Source organism: Apium graveolens, chromosome 2 (genome assembly GCF_009905375.1).
Source record: "Apium graveolens cultivar Ventura chromosome 2, ASM990537v1, whole genome shotgun sequence".
NCBI classification, from domain to species: domain Eukaryota; kingdom Viridiplantae; phylum Streptophyta; class Magnoliopsida; order Apiales; family Apiaceae; genus Apium; species Apium graveolens.
In genome coordinates this window covers 32622486-32638165 of record NC_133648.1, presented here as the reverse complement: position 1 = coordinate 32638165, position 15680 = coordinate 32622486, and the positions used below count along the sequence as shown (strand labels likewise).

Below are 15680 nucleotides of genomic sequence, written 5' to 3'. Positions count from 1 at the left end.
AATGACTGGGATGGTTGATATAATAGCGATATATGTGATGATATATGAGACGATTTACTCTTAAATTTATGATATATCCACCAATTTCGATTAATGTTTTTGAATGTCATGATTCTAAATTTTTTGAATTTGTGTTAATATTTTATAAATTGTTTTAAAAAAAAATTGGTCATGGATGCAATTTAGTGATTCCGTACTAAATAGTAATGCTTCATTATAAATAATCATATTTCTAAGATACATAACATTGATCCTTACACCTTTAACCACATATAATATCGGTAAATGTTTATGTGACTATTGACAGCTCATCAAATGAACTACTCGGGCTCTTTATATACTAAATCACGGCTAGTGCCATAATATAACAAGTAAAATAGATGATATAATGTATGCGTATTTTATATAAAATTTAATATGTGATTCTTGTAAGTTATTCTTTGTCAAACTTGAATTTTAATTATTACATATTCACATCCTTTATATAATATACACAAATTTAATTATTAAAAAAAAATTAACATATTAAAGGAGCTACCTAGAAATATAGTTAATGATTTTAAACAAATTTATTTATTGTTATGTTTGTGCAATGGTTGTAGATGTAATTTTAAGTCTATCCTTGAGGTCTTGGGTTCAATTCCAATCAAAAAAATTATATTTTCATTCTATTTAAATTACAGGGCTTATAAGTAATTTACTAAATAAGGTAAAACCCATGTTCCAATATAATAGACTTATATATAATATAAAATTTATTTAGGAGACAATGTATACTCATTATTAATAACGAGGAAGGATTTAGAGTTCTTAAGTCTCTAGGGAGAGATTAAGATTGGGTTGGAGTTGGTTTTTGTCTTAATTTCATAAAAAAAAAAAATAACTTAGGGGGATACTGTATACAGAATAGCTATTGGAGTTGCTTTAATTTGTCATATCCGTATATTTCAACATCGCATCACCTATCCAAGTCATTTGCAAGCTGTCAACTGTATTCTCCTTACAATTGGGACATACACGACCGCTACTAAAGAACACTTGCAACTTTGATTTTACCAAAGTCTGTTGTCCTAACGGTTCTTGTATCAAAAAAAACTTCGGAACAAAACTGAACCCCCTCCCCTTCCCAAAAAAAACTTTAGAAGTAGAAACAATCCTCACGCCGCCTTAAAAAAACTGCATCAAAAACCACTGTTAAATGATGCACTAATCTTTGGGCGATAGCACATCAGAAGATATACTGGCTTCAAATTCTTCTGTAACTACAAAAAGGTTGTGATTTCATCACATTGCCTGCAATTCATACCTCTTTGACTTGAGACTCCACATCTCGTTTCATCTTAATGCTATTATTCATTTTTCAACAAATGAAGACTCTGCAAGGTCAATGGCACGAGCAAGACCTGCAGCTTTGTTCTCACACTCTCTCTGCTCATCTGCAGGATCACTGTCAGCCACTATTCCTGCCCCAGCTTGAAGGTAGGCAACCCAGTCTCGCCTTTTATTTGCATCCTTGTATGAATACATGGTGTCATGACGCATACCAGTCGGAAATATGATGGTCCTCAAAGCCAAGGCAATATCCATATCACCAGAAAATGATATGCCACCAAAACCGCCACTGTATGGTCCACGCCTCGTGACTTCCAGCTGATCAATCAATTCCATGGCTTTCACCTGTATTACAGCATGACAATAACAAAACATAAAGCCACCACCTACATGGATCCACGAAATAAGTAATACAGTGTTTATACATGCTTGAATTCAAATAGGTATCCGCAAAATAAATTTTCTTTTATGCCACCACTTACAGAACATCTTAAAGGTCCATCTTGAGGACTTTTTGGACTGGTACTGACCAACCATTGTAAGTCCATGTTTTATTCAATTTATATCAAGGTATCTAAATATTCATAATCCTATATTACATGGAAAATATTCATACTTTCATATATTTTAATTTCCTGAGCATATGATTCCTACTGTTCAATCCATATCCATTGGAACTTAAAATATTATAGTGCAACAGACGTAAACTTTGCAGACGCAGCAGTTAGGATCACCCATTATTTCGAAAAATATTACAAAAAATTATAATGTATGCATCTTACGATGCGTAAAAGGAGAAAGAATGAACCACCTTTGGGGCTCCACTAACTGTTCCAACAGGCAGTGCAGCACGCAGAGCATCCCAACTAGTCAAACCGTCAAGAAGCTCTCCTGTGACCTGTCAAATTAAGACAATAGTGATGAAGTGCCTGCATAAGTCCCAGTTACAATACAAGTAGTAAGAATTTCCTGTGTGTTTCCATAATACCGATCAGAAAGTAATTTATTTCCTTTACTTGATATACAAATATTGGATTAAATTTGTTATAGAGCTGCAGGAGGGCAGGGGGTTGAAATGTGAATTTTGTTTCAATTACATTCTGTACCTAGTTTTGACTGCTCCTTACATTCCACCATGCACCATAGTTTAATTCTGTATTTGCAAATAGAATGACGTGTATCTATTTTTAAAAACATATAGTTGGGTGACACTTGATAAAACTTCTAAAAAAATTTAAAAAAAGATTTACCTTAAAAAAATAAAGTCACGACTCTTTCACCAGGTATATGAGTCATATCAGTGGCTTCTCCCAACATCAACTAACATGCAATCCAAGCTTAGTTTACTTGGTGTCCTGAGTTTGGTTCTTTGTACTTCAAAAGTTCTTACAATTGTTATGGACCTTTGTAGGGAATTGGTATTGACCCACTCTTTGCCCATATTAGAGTTTCGAATGAGGGAACTCTTGACAACACATGATTAATTTAGTGGCTTATCCCAACACCTTAGGGAGTGGAAGAGATGGTCATCTAGCATCTAAAGATAAAGAACTTACTGTAGAGCTGATGTGCATAACGTGGGAATATCGCTCAATGTTCATAAGCTTTTCAACAGCTACGGAACCAGATTTTGATACCTGCAAAAACAGCCTCTTTGTTATACACCTGTTTCCATAATTTTGACGAAGGGCTCAAGGTCCTATTCAAGCAAATAGAAAACAGCAACTGGTGCGCGAATATGTGTCGAAGCAGCACAATCTTCAAGCTAGGACTAAAGACACATTTAGTAAGTCTAATACTTTCAATATTCCAGGAATTTGTGATAATCTGGAACTCTGCAACTCCAACTACACTGACATCACAAAAAAACATACAGTAGCTAAAGTATAATATTCTCTAATACTTTCCGCAAACTCAAGGTTGTCAACATTTCCATCAAACAGAAGCATGACAAACCACTATTATTTATCATCATAGCTGAAAGCTAAGGCATTAACCAAAACATAGACTTAAAGATAGTAGTTTTGAAAATTTAACGAGTCGAAGGGGGGTTACATTTAAATTAGTAACTAGAATTATTATTTAAGATTGTTTGTCTTTTGTATATCGAACAACCTGCTCTTCTTTTCTTATACCTTAAGGTCACTGTGGTTATGAAACAAATTAACATTAATTACACAGCAAAGATCTATGCCCGTGGTTACAACTTACATATATATGCTCAACAAACCCATGGAAATCCTCATGCATTGAAAATAGTCGTAAACTCATAGTGACTACAATATATATTACTCCCTAAGATTCTAATTACCTTTAGGATGCTCTTGGTGAGTGTGTGAGACTAACAATCACTTGAAGATGTGCAGGATACAATTTCTGTAGTTACTAGTAATAATTAATTAGGTAAATTAATGGAAGCAGAAGCCTTAACCTTTCCAACATCATTCCTGCCCAAATCAACAAGCATAATGTGCTCAGCGCATTGCTTTGCATCATGCAGAAGCTGATTCTCCAGCATATAGTCTTCTTTTGGTGTTTTTCCTCTTCTGATAGTTCCAGCAAGCGGACGATTAGTAATTTTTCTCTGCCAAGAGTTGAACATGTGAATATATGTTGCTGTCACAAGTTAGAATACCTACACTAAATAAGATGGTAGTTTCTGCTGGAGAATTGGATCAGCTTGATATATGTGGTTTGATGGTAGTTGTTGGTGGAGAGATGTATAAGCTTAATAATGTGGTTTACATTTTATAAGTGTATAAAAAATATAAGTCCGGAATTGGTTCTCAGTCTTAGTCCTTATTCTAATTTGGGTTCTCATTTGAACACCCACCTATATACATATATAATTTTCAGAATATTAGTAGAAAAAAATGGCCCTGAGGGACTTATATCCAATATATAAGAATTTTCAATTGAAGACCAAATGGAATTTTGTAATAATAGAGCTCATCAGTCACCCCTGTATTTAGAAAAATTGCCTTAATCTTGTATTATAATTTGTCTTAACCTCGAGTGATTACTTTGAGGTTACCCCCGGGACCGTCAAGCCCATATGAGTTATGTAGACTGTAGTTATTAGTTTTTTTGGTAAAAATCCCAGTTGTTTATGGTCTGTTAGGGTTTTACTCTTAGTATTTTGAACTGTACCTCTGTCTTAAAAGACTTTCTATTGTAATAATATTGAATTTATAACTGAAATTATTGTTAGAGATTGTTTAGCGGTTCAATCTTGCAATACTTTTAATTTTATTCAATTCTTAAATCTATCATACATCAAGTTGTCAATATGATATATACCTTCTTGACGCGGGTAAGAATTTCCGGACTTGATGCAACAAGAATACACCCTCTGGCCTGATTCAAATAAAATTTAATAAGAACTGACATAGACAAAGATATAGAATTTTAGACACCTTATTAATTAAGTTATTTAAAAGACATACAGACCTGTAAATAAGTCATATATGGACTGGGATTGACAATTCTTAATGCTCTGTACACCTCAAATGGATCAGCAAAAGTTCGCCTTTCGAACCGCTGGCTAAGTACAATTTGGAAAATATCCCCAGCCAAGATATGTTCTTTAGCCTGCAAGACCGCTTCTTTGTATGCGTCACTTGACATAGATGAGTTCTTCAGAGAAGGACCAAAGAGACTGGTGGATAATTTAATTGATCCAGCTGCAAGCCTTGGCCTGAGATTGCCGAACAAATCTAACATAATCATGATGTATACATACTGAGAAATGATGGGTGTTATATTCAAAGTTAAGATTACTTACGGAACTATATCATGCACTCTAGACATTAAAGTGTCCAAGCGGTCTACTCCATCATTATATGCCTCCTCAACAGAAGCAAACCGACCCAAATGAACCCAGTGTATCACAAATGCCTTCTGTAGTTGTAAAGCGGAAGATAACAGTTAACCGATAAACTCAGGATACTTGAGAAAGTAAACAAATTGAAGTTTCAGAGCATAAACTAGTAATAATATTCACATATATAAGCAAACTCTTGACAATACTTAATTAGGGGAATGAGAATACTTCTGAAAGGCAGTTGAACAATAAAAATTTCAAAGAACATTCACATATGATGTCAAGCTTTGTAACTATTATGACATTTTATATTTGCATAGCTTTACGGTTTAGTTTAATGATAAATAAATGTTCAAGTTTGTTTCTTCTATTCATTTCTCACTGAGGGTCCTATAACAGTGGAGTTAAATAATTAACATGTCTCCACTTTTATCATCTCAATGTATACACGTTTTTCTTCCAGAATGAAATCAATAAGAAGATAGTCATCGCATGTAGAAACAACTTTATCTAAAATATATACACTTTGACTAATAAATTGATTAGGAACTCTACGTAAAATGTAAATATAAGATTCACCCATTAAAATAGAAACACAATGCCAAAATTTTCAAATTGGATAAATCTTTAAACAGTAGAACCTTCTCTACATGATCAAACACAATCACATCATCATAAAGTCCAAGATGAACATCAGGAAGGTTTCTGTCATCATTTGGAGCATTCAAAAAAGGTAGCTTCTTCTTCTCTACATAGCGTACAGTGTCATATGAGAAATAACCAACCCAACCACCTATTCAGAAAGAAAGTGCACTACTGAATTAATACATAGCAGCAAATACCCCACACATTTTACCAAGCTGATATAAAATAAATAAAGCAACTATGTTTAAATCACCTTTGTGAAGCTTACTTTTATGGGTTATTTGACAAAGCACTAATTACATATTCACAACCAAAAAACATTGGAAGTATACACACACACCAATAAAAGAACAATTAAAAACATAATTGTATGCAGCAAAACTTGACGTAGAATTACTTAATGGGGCCAAAGGGCTACTGGCATATTCATGTGCAGCACATATTTAATGCAAGGATAAAAAATTTGAGTTTATTCATGTGTTCTTCTTTCAGAATTCTTTGACATAAGAAATTAGCATAACAAAATTCCATCCAACCCTGACTTCCATGTCACGCTATTGAAATTTGTAAGGGATGATTTAAAATTATGCTGTAGTAAATGTCATCTAATTAATTGATTCTAAAGGCTCCCATTTATAATCACAATTTGAAGCTTTTTCCCAATGTAACCTACAAATCCAATTTTAAGTAATAAACATAAGAGTACAAGTCCAAAAGTATCACCGCAAAATGCTTCGGGAAGCTCATCAACACGTTGGGGTGTCCAGCTCTCCATAATCCTCCTAGGAACAACCATGGGATCTTCAACAATCTCCTCCGTCCTCTTCCCTTTACGGTGATCCATAATTGTCACGACATTCTCCTTTGCAACAATTTCCATTGTTGGTTGTGCTCCAATCACACTGTACCGCCCCTAACATGGCCAATTCAGCAGTAAACAACCAACACATAAATAAAAAACCTAAATTATAAAAGTATCAACTTCAGTATAAACTATCAAAACTGAAGCCAAAATATCATATCATCATTTCACGTGGGATTTCTTAGTTTTAAGGTTTCCAGGTAGAAGTTCAATCCACACACTAAACTTTCCAGATAAGCAGAAAACACTCTAAAGGCAATTCAACTGTTCTTCTCTTCTTATCGTCTAGACGCTATGTAAACACGCACAAATAATACACTAATTTTGTTGAAATTTTTTTGGCCCTGCAGAGCTCATTTTTCGAGCTTTATCTAACACTAGCTACCGTCAGTAACATAACATTCATAAGATAATTGTAGCATCAACATTCTGGATGGAGGTCTAATTCAATTAAATTAAAAGGATACATAAAATCTTTCAAAAATTATTTAAATAAGAATGTTCCCAACACTAATTATACAAAAACTTTATAAACAGGAATACTCAGAACACTGATTATACGAAAATTATATAAACAGGAATGCTCACAACACTAGAAGCCTTCAAACCGGGATCAACCGACTCGAACAAAAAGCTAGGAGCATCCCTATCATCTTCCTTTACTAAACACCTATACGCTAACACCGGAGTCAGATGATCCGAAAATATCGACTTATACAACGGAATCAAATTCCCGTTCTTCGCAGCTTCCTTAAACTTAACTGATTGATCAACTGCATACATACAGCAAACATATCACTCAATCAATTACAAAATTTATATATACATTCATACGTTTCTATTTAACACATTTAAGACAAAGATACAATGTGTGTGTTTGAAACACACAGAGAGAAAGAGAGAGAGAGAGGGAGGGAGAGAGAGAGAGAGAAAGAGAGAGAAAGGGAGAGGGGGAGAGAGAAAGAGAGAGGGAGGGAGAAAGGGGGAGAGAGAGAGAAGGAGAGAGAGAGAGAGAGAGAGAGAGAGAGAGAGAGAGAGACCTGATGAGGGATGGGAGAGTGCGGAGCATTTGAGAGTACGGAGGCGAGAGGAGTGAGTGTGGAGGAGAGGGAGGGAGAGAGTTTCGCGGCGGAGATGCGACGGCGGGAGAGAACAGGGAGAGAGAGCTAGGGTTTCCATTGGAGCATGTGATGTCGTCTTCTGTAGAGAGAAGGGGGGTAGAGAAAGTTAAAAATGCAGGCTTGCGATGTGAATCATGTGATGTCGTCTTCTGTATAGTTGAGTATACTTTGGTCACTCACAGGCAGCGCAGCCTCAACTTGATAAATTTAGCAGTAACAATTTAGTTTAATTTAAATTAATGTTAAATTTAACATTCTAATAACACTGGCTTTGCTGATTCAGGTAATTTTGAGGTTTTAGTCGTGTTTTACTTTATATTATTATTATTATTATTATTATTATTATTATTATTATTATTATTATTATTAGCCTAAATCCCGTGCGATGCACGGGTTTTCATTAATATTTTAAATTTTTATTTATCAAGGTATATTATATTTTTAAAATATTTATATAAATATATAATGATTATAAATTTTTAATAAAAATAATAGAATAACATGTGGTCGTAATTTAGTAGAATAAATAGACTATTTCTAGTATTTTAACAATTTAGTAGTTTAGCAGATATGTAACACTATTATTTATATCTTTTAATAATATGATAAGTTGTATTCGTAGTTTAGTAGGATAAGTATACTATATTTAGTAGTAGTTTAATAATTTAGTAGTTTATTAGATATATAACACTATTTATCTATTTTTGTAATAATCAAAATTAAGGAATAATCGTTGAACCAAATTATCTCTATTCCGGCTATTATAATATAGTATATAGTATAGATTCGTTTAATATATTATTCGTTTAATTAAAATTCCCGATCATTGTCAGCAGGTGTAATGTGTGTGTAACATCAGTGGATAAGATTAATACTATTTTGGGGCCTTTAGAAATACACCTTAATAGAGTATATAAAATTTTTAACTTTTTTATGACCAACTTGTGCTGGGTTGTTATATTTTATTGGGGATTGGGATGTTATTTTACAAATTGATTGATTGTATTTATATTTTTTTTGTTCATATTATAATCCGATATATATATATATATAAAAAGAACATGTATCGATTAATTATTGAATTTAGAGTAAAGCACATTTCGTGTATGTGTATTTTGTGTTTCGGACCATTTCAATTATCAAACTTTAAAAACTCCAATTTTATGTACCTACAGTTTAAACTTTTTATCAATGTGTGTATGTCTATTAAATATATCTCACCCCGTTAATTTTTCAAAGGACATTTAGTTTTTACAATAATAACAGTTTAGATTTCGGCAAATTTGTTGAATAATCCGATAACGATAATAAAATTTTTGACCCAGAACTCGATGAAATTAAATACAAACGAATCGTTATGCACACACAAGTCTAACCCAACAAATTTTATTCACAAACAGGCAATGATTTAACTGAAAAAATAAAAAATGCGATGGTGGCGGCATTTTCCTACAAGAATTACGAAACAAGCATGTATCAACTCTAAATTACACGATCTACAATCATACATCAACAAAACATATAAGCAAATAATCAAAACTAAAACCCCAAATCCGTTTTTAAAAAAATCGAGAGTTGCATAAATTGATAGCAAAACTAGATTGTACAACTCGAGAGTTTCAAATCAGTTCTTAAACTCTTGATTTGGATAAAACTATTATATTCAAACGTCTGATTAATCATCGTGAACACCAAGAATAAACCCTCGAGAATTTTCCAGATTTTTTTTAATTTTTTGGTTATCAAAACTTTTAAAGGATATCCCATTATAAAGGAGAAAGAGGCGATTTAATACAATTTCAATTACTTGATTTGGTTAAAAACGAATAAGATATTCGAATTTTAATTCATCAAAACCTTTAACAATGGTGGATTTGAGTTTTTAGGACGAAGATGAATATTAAAATACTGAAATACCCTCTTAAAAAGTAATGGAGTTAAGCTAAGTTGACCGAAGTACACACGTTGGTTGAAATTTTAAAATAAGAGTTTTTAAAGTGCAGTATTTCAAATGGTCTTACATACAAAGTGTAAATACACGAAATGCAATTGACTTTTAAATTTTTTTTCAAATGACATGAACTTGACAATTTATTAATTTTCTTGGTTAAAATATTTAATTAGTACATGTCACGTATCATCTAGGATCCGTTTTCGATATCAATTTGGGTACTTTTCATATCTTAAATTCCAAGAAATGATGTAGCCAATCTCTTAATTTCTATAAGAGAGATCAAGGTTCGATTTCCGGCTATAAATAAGTTATTGTAATGTATAATAGATGATGTCAAAGATTACTGGAGCTAATAATATCATCAACATCTATGATCTGAGTATATCAGAAGAGTTGAAGGCAGCAGGCAAGAGCAGAATATCAAAGGATGGAAGATTTCTGAATATAAAAGCTGGCTCTTTGTCAAGTTATAGGATAGGGATGTTAGCTAGATATCCTAAGCCAGATTTGCTGAAACTAATAGAGGCTCTAGCTGACACCCCCATTCTAGAAGAATTGGAAATACTTGTGCAAATTAAGAACATAATTGAGAAAGAATCAGACAGCTGAGTCTTTACTTAATTATTGTAAACTGTCCAATGTACAAGTGTTGTATCAGCTTTCGTATCATTTTATTTTCATTCTTTAACTTGGGGTTAGTCTTGTTAACAGGCATAAATTTGTGATAAGCAATCTTCTCACAAATTGGGGGAGATTGTTGTGCAAGACATGCCTGTATCATAACAAGACTAAGTCATATTGACAACCCTAAGATTAGTTGCATTGTAACCTTAATCTATAATTCATACGTGTAACACTTAATGTCTGTAAAATGTAAATGGAGCAGACTGGAGCATTTTTCTCTAAACAGTGTCAAGCCTAAGAATTCTATCTGGAAGAAGATCAAGAAGATCATGCCTCAGAAGAATTATGAAGAAGCTTGGAGTTGAATAAATCTGTTTGGTTTAAAACATTCTAAGTCAAGATCTCTACAAGTCACAGAATTAGTGTTATAGAGAAATCATTCGAGAACTCCAGAATGACTTATCGAGAAGTCATTTAAACTCCAGAGAGTACCGACGGATGAGTAACATCTACCCGACGGATGAGCAATATCTACTCGACGGATGAGGAATGTCTACTCGACGGATAAGCCATCACTACTCGACGGATAAGCAACATCCACCGGGTGTAGAGAACTCAGGAATTGTCTGTCGAGAACTCAGAGATATCAACAAGTATACATTCATAAGAGAACTTTGAGTTATCGATAAGCCAAAGTCCATTAGAGAACTCTGAGTTATCGATAAACCAAAATTCACTAGAGAACTCAGAGTTGTCGATAAGTCTAGGCAACAATGAAGTTTCAGAGATATCGACAAGCCAACATGGCTATTGAGATGTCGAGTTCTCTACAGCTTAACTGAAGATCTTGAAGTGAAGAAATTTCTCTAAGTACAGAATTGCAGAACAGTTCAATATCCAAGGTTGCAAATCAACAAACAATTCACACAGCTGGATTGACAAGTCTACAAAAAGCAGTTTGAGAGATGTGCAAGATCAACGACAAAGATTAACCGACAGAGTAGATTAAAGTTAACACGGGATGCTAAAGATATGCTAAGCCAGAAATGGAAGATTTGCTTTTATATAAATAGAAATGACAAGTGACAGTTTAGAAAAGCTAATAGCATGTTTATTATCCACTGTGTAAACCAGCAGTTAACTAAGTTATAAAGTTAACACTGGTCCTCTAGTTAAAAAAAGAAGAACAATCAGAATAGAAGCGTGTGTGTTCTCTCTCAAGAAAGAAGCTAAGTTCTAAAACAAGAACTTAGAGATTTTGTAGAAAAACACTGCTTGATTTTTAATATAAAATTAAGTGAGTTTTGAAGATCTTTGTTTTACATATTTGCACAGCTAATTATGTATAACATCCATTCTACTAAATCATAAACAACAACCAACTGCTAAAGCCTAAGTCGATCGAAAATCAAATATTTAAGCCAAAACACATTCACCCCCCCCCCCCCCGTGTTGTATTCATACCTAACAAGTGGTATCAGAGCAAAATCTGAAAGTAAATAGATTAGATCTTGGAAAAATGAATACACAGAAAATCAGTAGTATCAAGATTCCTCCCTTTAATAAGGCCAATTACACTTTATGGAAAAAGAAAATGTTGTTGTTTATAAGAATGGCCAATCATCTTTACATTGGTATCCTCAAGAATGGGCCCTTCACTCCTGTAGTTAGAGTTGAGGAAACCACAGATGGAGATATGGTTATTCCAGCTCATTATGCTCCCAAGGATCCTTCTGAGTATACTGAACCTGAAAGAGAGAAAGTTTCCCTAGACAGTGCTTTGCAACTGATACTAATTGAGTCACTTGACAATGTAATGTATAATAATATTGTCAACTGTGACACTGCTAAACAGATATGGGAAAAGATTGAAATACTTTGTGAAGGAACTGAGGAGGTTAGGTCAAATCAAAGAAGGATATTGATTTCTCAGTATGAGGGTTTTATGGCTAAACCAAAGGAGGGTATTACTGATGTGTTTGAAAGGTTTAATAAGCTGATAAATGACTTGCAGCTTCATGATAAATTTTATGATGTTGAAGAAGTGAATTTGAAGTTCTTGCTCACTTTCCCTGACCATTTGGAACAAAAGATCTTTGCAATCAGAGAAGGAAGGGATCTGAGTAGAATCACACTGGAAGTGCTCTATGGGGTTCTGAAAACTTATGAACTTGAAAAGATTCAAAAGAAGTCATTAAGGGCTGGTCAAGGATATGTAATGGATGGCTTAAGTGCACTGATTGTGAATGATGGCTAGACTTCTAATGATGAGCAAAGATCCCCAACTCTAGCAACTTCTACAACTGAGAAAAGAGTCAATGACACTGAAGAGCAAGTCATACTGGAATTGGATGAAAAAGATGAGTTCTACACTCTTGATGATCTTGATGAGCTAGACAAATCAATGGCTTACTTGGCTAGAAAATTCTCTAATATTAGAGTAAAGAAACCAAGATTTTTCAAGAGCAAAGGACAGTCCTTCAACAAAGACAGCAGCTGGAAAGGAAAAGGGAAGTACACTCCTGATAGCAAAACTGGCTACAAAACTGGATCTGTTGATAGATAAAAAATAAGGTGCTTTAACTGTGATGAGTTGGGCCATTTTGCTACAGAATGTAGAAAACCCAAGAAGGCAAAGAAAGACAAAGCCTATCTTGAATTGGAAGCAAAGTATGATGCTCTTCTAAAGAAGCAACAAGGGAAAGCTTATATTGCTGAGGGCAAGGAGATTCTTCATCATCTAAATCACAGGTACCAACTCTTACCATAATTGATTTAAATGTGAGTCAATATAAGGAAACTGTTGAAAAGATGAGCACAGAAATGTTCCACATTCATACAAGCATGGTTGCTGCATAGAGGAAGTTAGCAGATTGAAAAAGATCAATAAAAAACTTGAGAGTGAAAAACAAGAGACTGAATTGTTGCTGGTTGAGCTTGATACTGCTAAGCAAGAAAATGCATACTTAAAGAACAAATTAAAGTGTGCAAGTGAAATTGAAGCAGTATTGAGAGAAAAGCTGGAGAAGAATGAAGTGAAGCTGAAATCCTTCAAAAATGCTTCTGATTTGATTGGCCAATATCATGAAAAGAACAAGCCATGTGCAAACATTGCCATTGGTCTTGATTATGAGGATTTGAACAACAAGAGGAAGTCTGTCAGTGACAAAGGGAAACCAACTGAAACTGAAGATGCTCCAATTATTTTGAAGAAAGTTGAATCACATTTGTTCAAGGCATGTGAAGTGAACTTCAGTGAAGAAGAGTTGATCATCAAACAGGAGATAGCTGATGAGGACAAGGAAAAGAAAAATGATGAGACAACTCAGTCTTCCATCTATGTTGAAACACCAAAAGCCAATCAAGAAACTAAGGAGCCTATGAAGGAGATTAAAGCTAAACAGGTCAAAAAGAAAAAGAAGAATAGAAATGGAAAGATTGGGATAAACAAAAACAATAATTTTGCTTATGTTGCATATGCTCCTAGAAAGAGGTGTGAGAATTGTGGATCAATGAATCACCTAACTCATCTTCGTAAAAAGATTGTTAGCAATTCACCTGAAGGAGTCTGCAAGTACAATGAAGCTAAGGCAAATGATCCCTATTCATTCTGTGACAAGTTTGACTGCATTCCCTGCAATATGAAAGTGATGAAGAGTTGTTACAAATTGAGAATTGATCTCATAGAATCAAAAGTTGGTTCTATATCTGAAAGGGAAAATGCTCAATAGTCTATGAATTCCATTTTATCTCAAAATTCTCATTCTACTTCTGCAAAATCCGTTAACAAGAAGAAAATGCCCAACACAGCTTGGGTAGCTAAACACACTTAATCCTCATTGTGTGCAGGGAAAAGGGAAGAAGGTCATATGGATCATTGATAGTGGATGTTCCAGGCATATGACAGGTGATAAGGCCCTGCTATCACTATTTGAGGAGATGGTTGGCCCTTTGGTGACCTTTGGAGACAACAGCAAAGGATTCACAATGGGATATGGCAAGATTATTTCCGGAAATGTTGTCATTGAAGATGTAGCACTAGTTACTGGATTAGAAGTAAATCTTCTAAGTGTTAGTCAATTTGCAGACAGAGGTTTTCAAGTTGTTTTCAACAAAGAAGATTGTGCTTTTATTAGCAAAAAGACTAGTGAAATTGCTCTTAAGGGAGTAAGAAAGGGAAGCTTGTTTGTTGTAGATTTAGACTCAACAAATAAGGAAGGAGTGTGTTGTTTCTACACCAAGGCATCAGAAGAGCAAAGCAAACTGTGGCATAAAAAGCTATCTCACTTGAATTTTAAAGCAATCAACGCCTTAGTCAAGAAGGAGCTTGTGAGAGACATGCCCAGTCTGGAATTTACTCAACTGAAAGTTTGTGAAGCTTGTTAGAAAGGAAATATGAAAAGATCAAGTCACAAGTCAAAATCTGTGAATTTCATAAGTGCACCTCTGCAACTTATTCACATGGACTTGTTTGGGCCAGTAAATGTCTTGTCCATTTCAAGGAACAAATATGCCCTTGTCATGGTTGATGATTTTTCAAGATACACTTGGGTTGAGTTCATGTACTCTAAAGATGAAACTCCAAACATTATAATTGAGCACATCAAGAAAATTGAGAAGCAAGCTGAAGGAAAAGTTAGTGTGAAAAGATTGAGGAGTGATAATGGAACAGAATTCAGAAACTCAACATTAAGTGAATTCTGCAAAAGCAAAGGCATTGTTCAAGAATTTTCAGCAGCTAGAACACCTCAACAAAATGGAGTAGTTGAGAGGAAAAATAGAACATTGGTTGAAGCTGCTAGAACTTTGCTACAAGATGCTCAGTTGCCAACTAGTTTTTGGGAAGAGGTTGTTAATACTGTATGCTACACTCAAAACAGATATCTCATCAACAAAGCTCATGGCAAATCACCTTACTCAATCATGTCTAACAGGAAGCCTACAGTGAAGCATCTACATATGTTTAAAAGCAAGTGTTATATTCTAAAAGACAACTCTAAATATGTGGGAAAATTTGACTCTAAAGCTTTTGAAGCAATTTTTCTGGGATATTCATTGGAAAGAACAGCCTACACAGTTTATGTGATTGATCAAAAAAAAATTATGGAAAGCACAGATGTGACTTTTGATGATGACAAGTGTCCAGGCTTAAAATGCCTTGATATAAATGATGCTGAAGCCCTTACATTTGAAAACCTAACCATTGATAGTGATTCTGATGAGGAATATGAAGTTGTGACACAACAAGTGACAAATGAAGAAACCTCTGAACAAAATCATGGAAATGAAAGCTCTCTTCAGACACCTGAATTTGATGGC

The 15680-nt window shown here is 34.1% G+C and overlaps 1 protein-coding gene across 1 annotated transcript; it reads right to left on the bottom strand.

The window, feature by feature from the left end:
* Nucleotides 1-900: 900 nt before the first annotated feature.
* On the bottom strand, nucleotides 901-7970 carry LOC141707249 (anthranilate synthase alpha subunit 2, chloroplastic-like). Its single transcript, XM_074510298.1, has 11 exons — nucleotides 7703-7970; nucleotides 7251-7435; nucleotides 6524-6713; nucleotides 5797-5948; nucleotides 5117-5232; nucleotides 4783-5029; nucleotides 4633-4689; nucleotides 3764-3916; nucleotides 2889-2969; nucleotides 2144-2230; nucleotides 901-1677 (listed from the first exon to the last, which is right to left on the bottom strand). The coding sequence occupies exons 1-11, from the start codon at nucleotides 7839-7841 to the stop codon at nucleotides 1354-1356; spliced, it is 1731 nt and encodes a 576-aa protein (XP_074366399.1). The 5' UTR covers nucleotides 7842-7970; the 3' UTR covers nucleotides 901-1353.
* Nucleotides 7971-15680: the final 7710 nt, after the last annotated feature.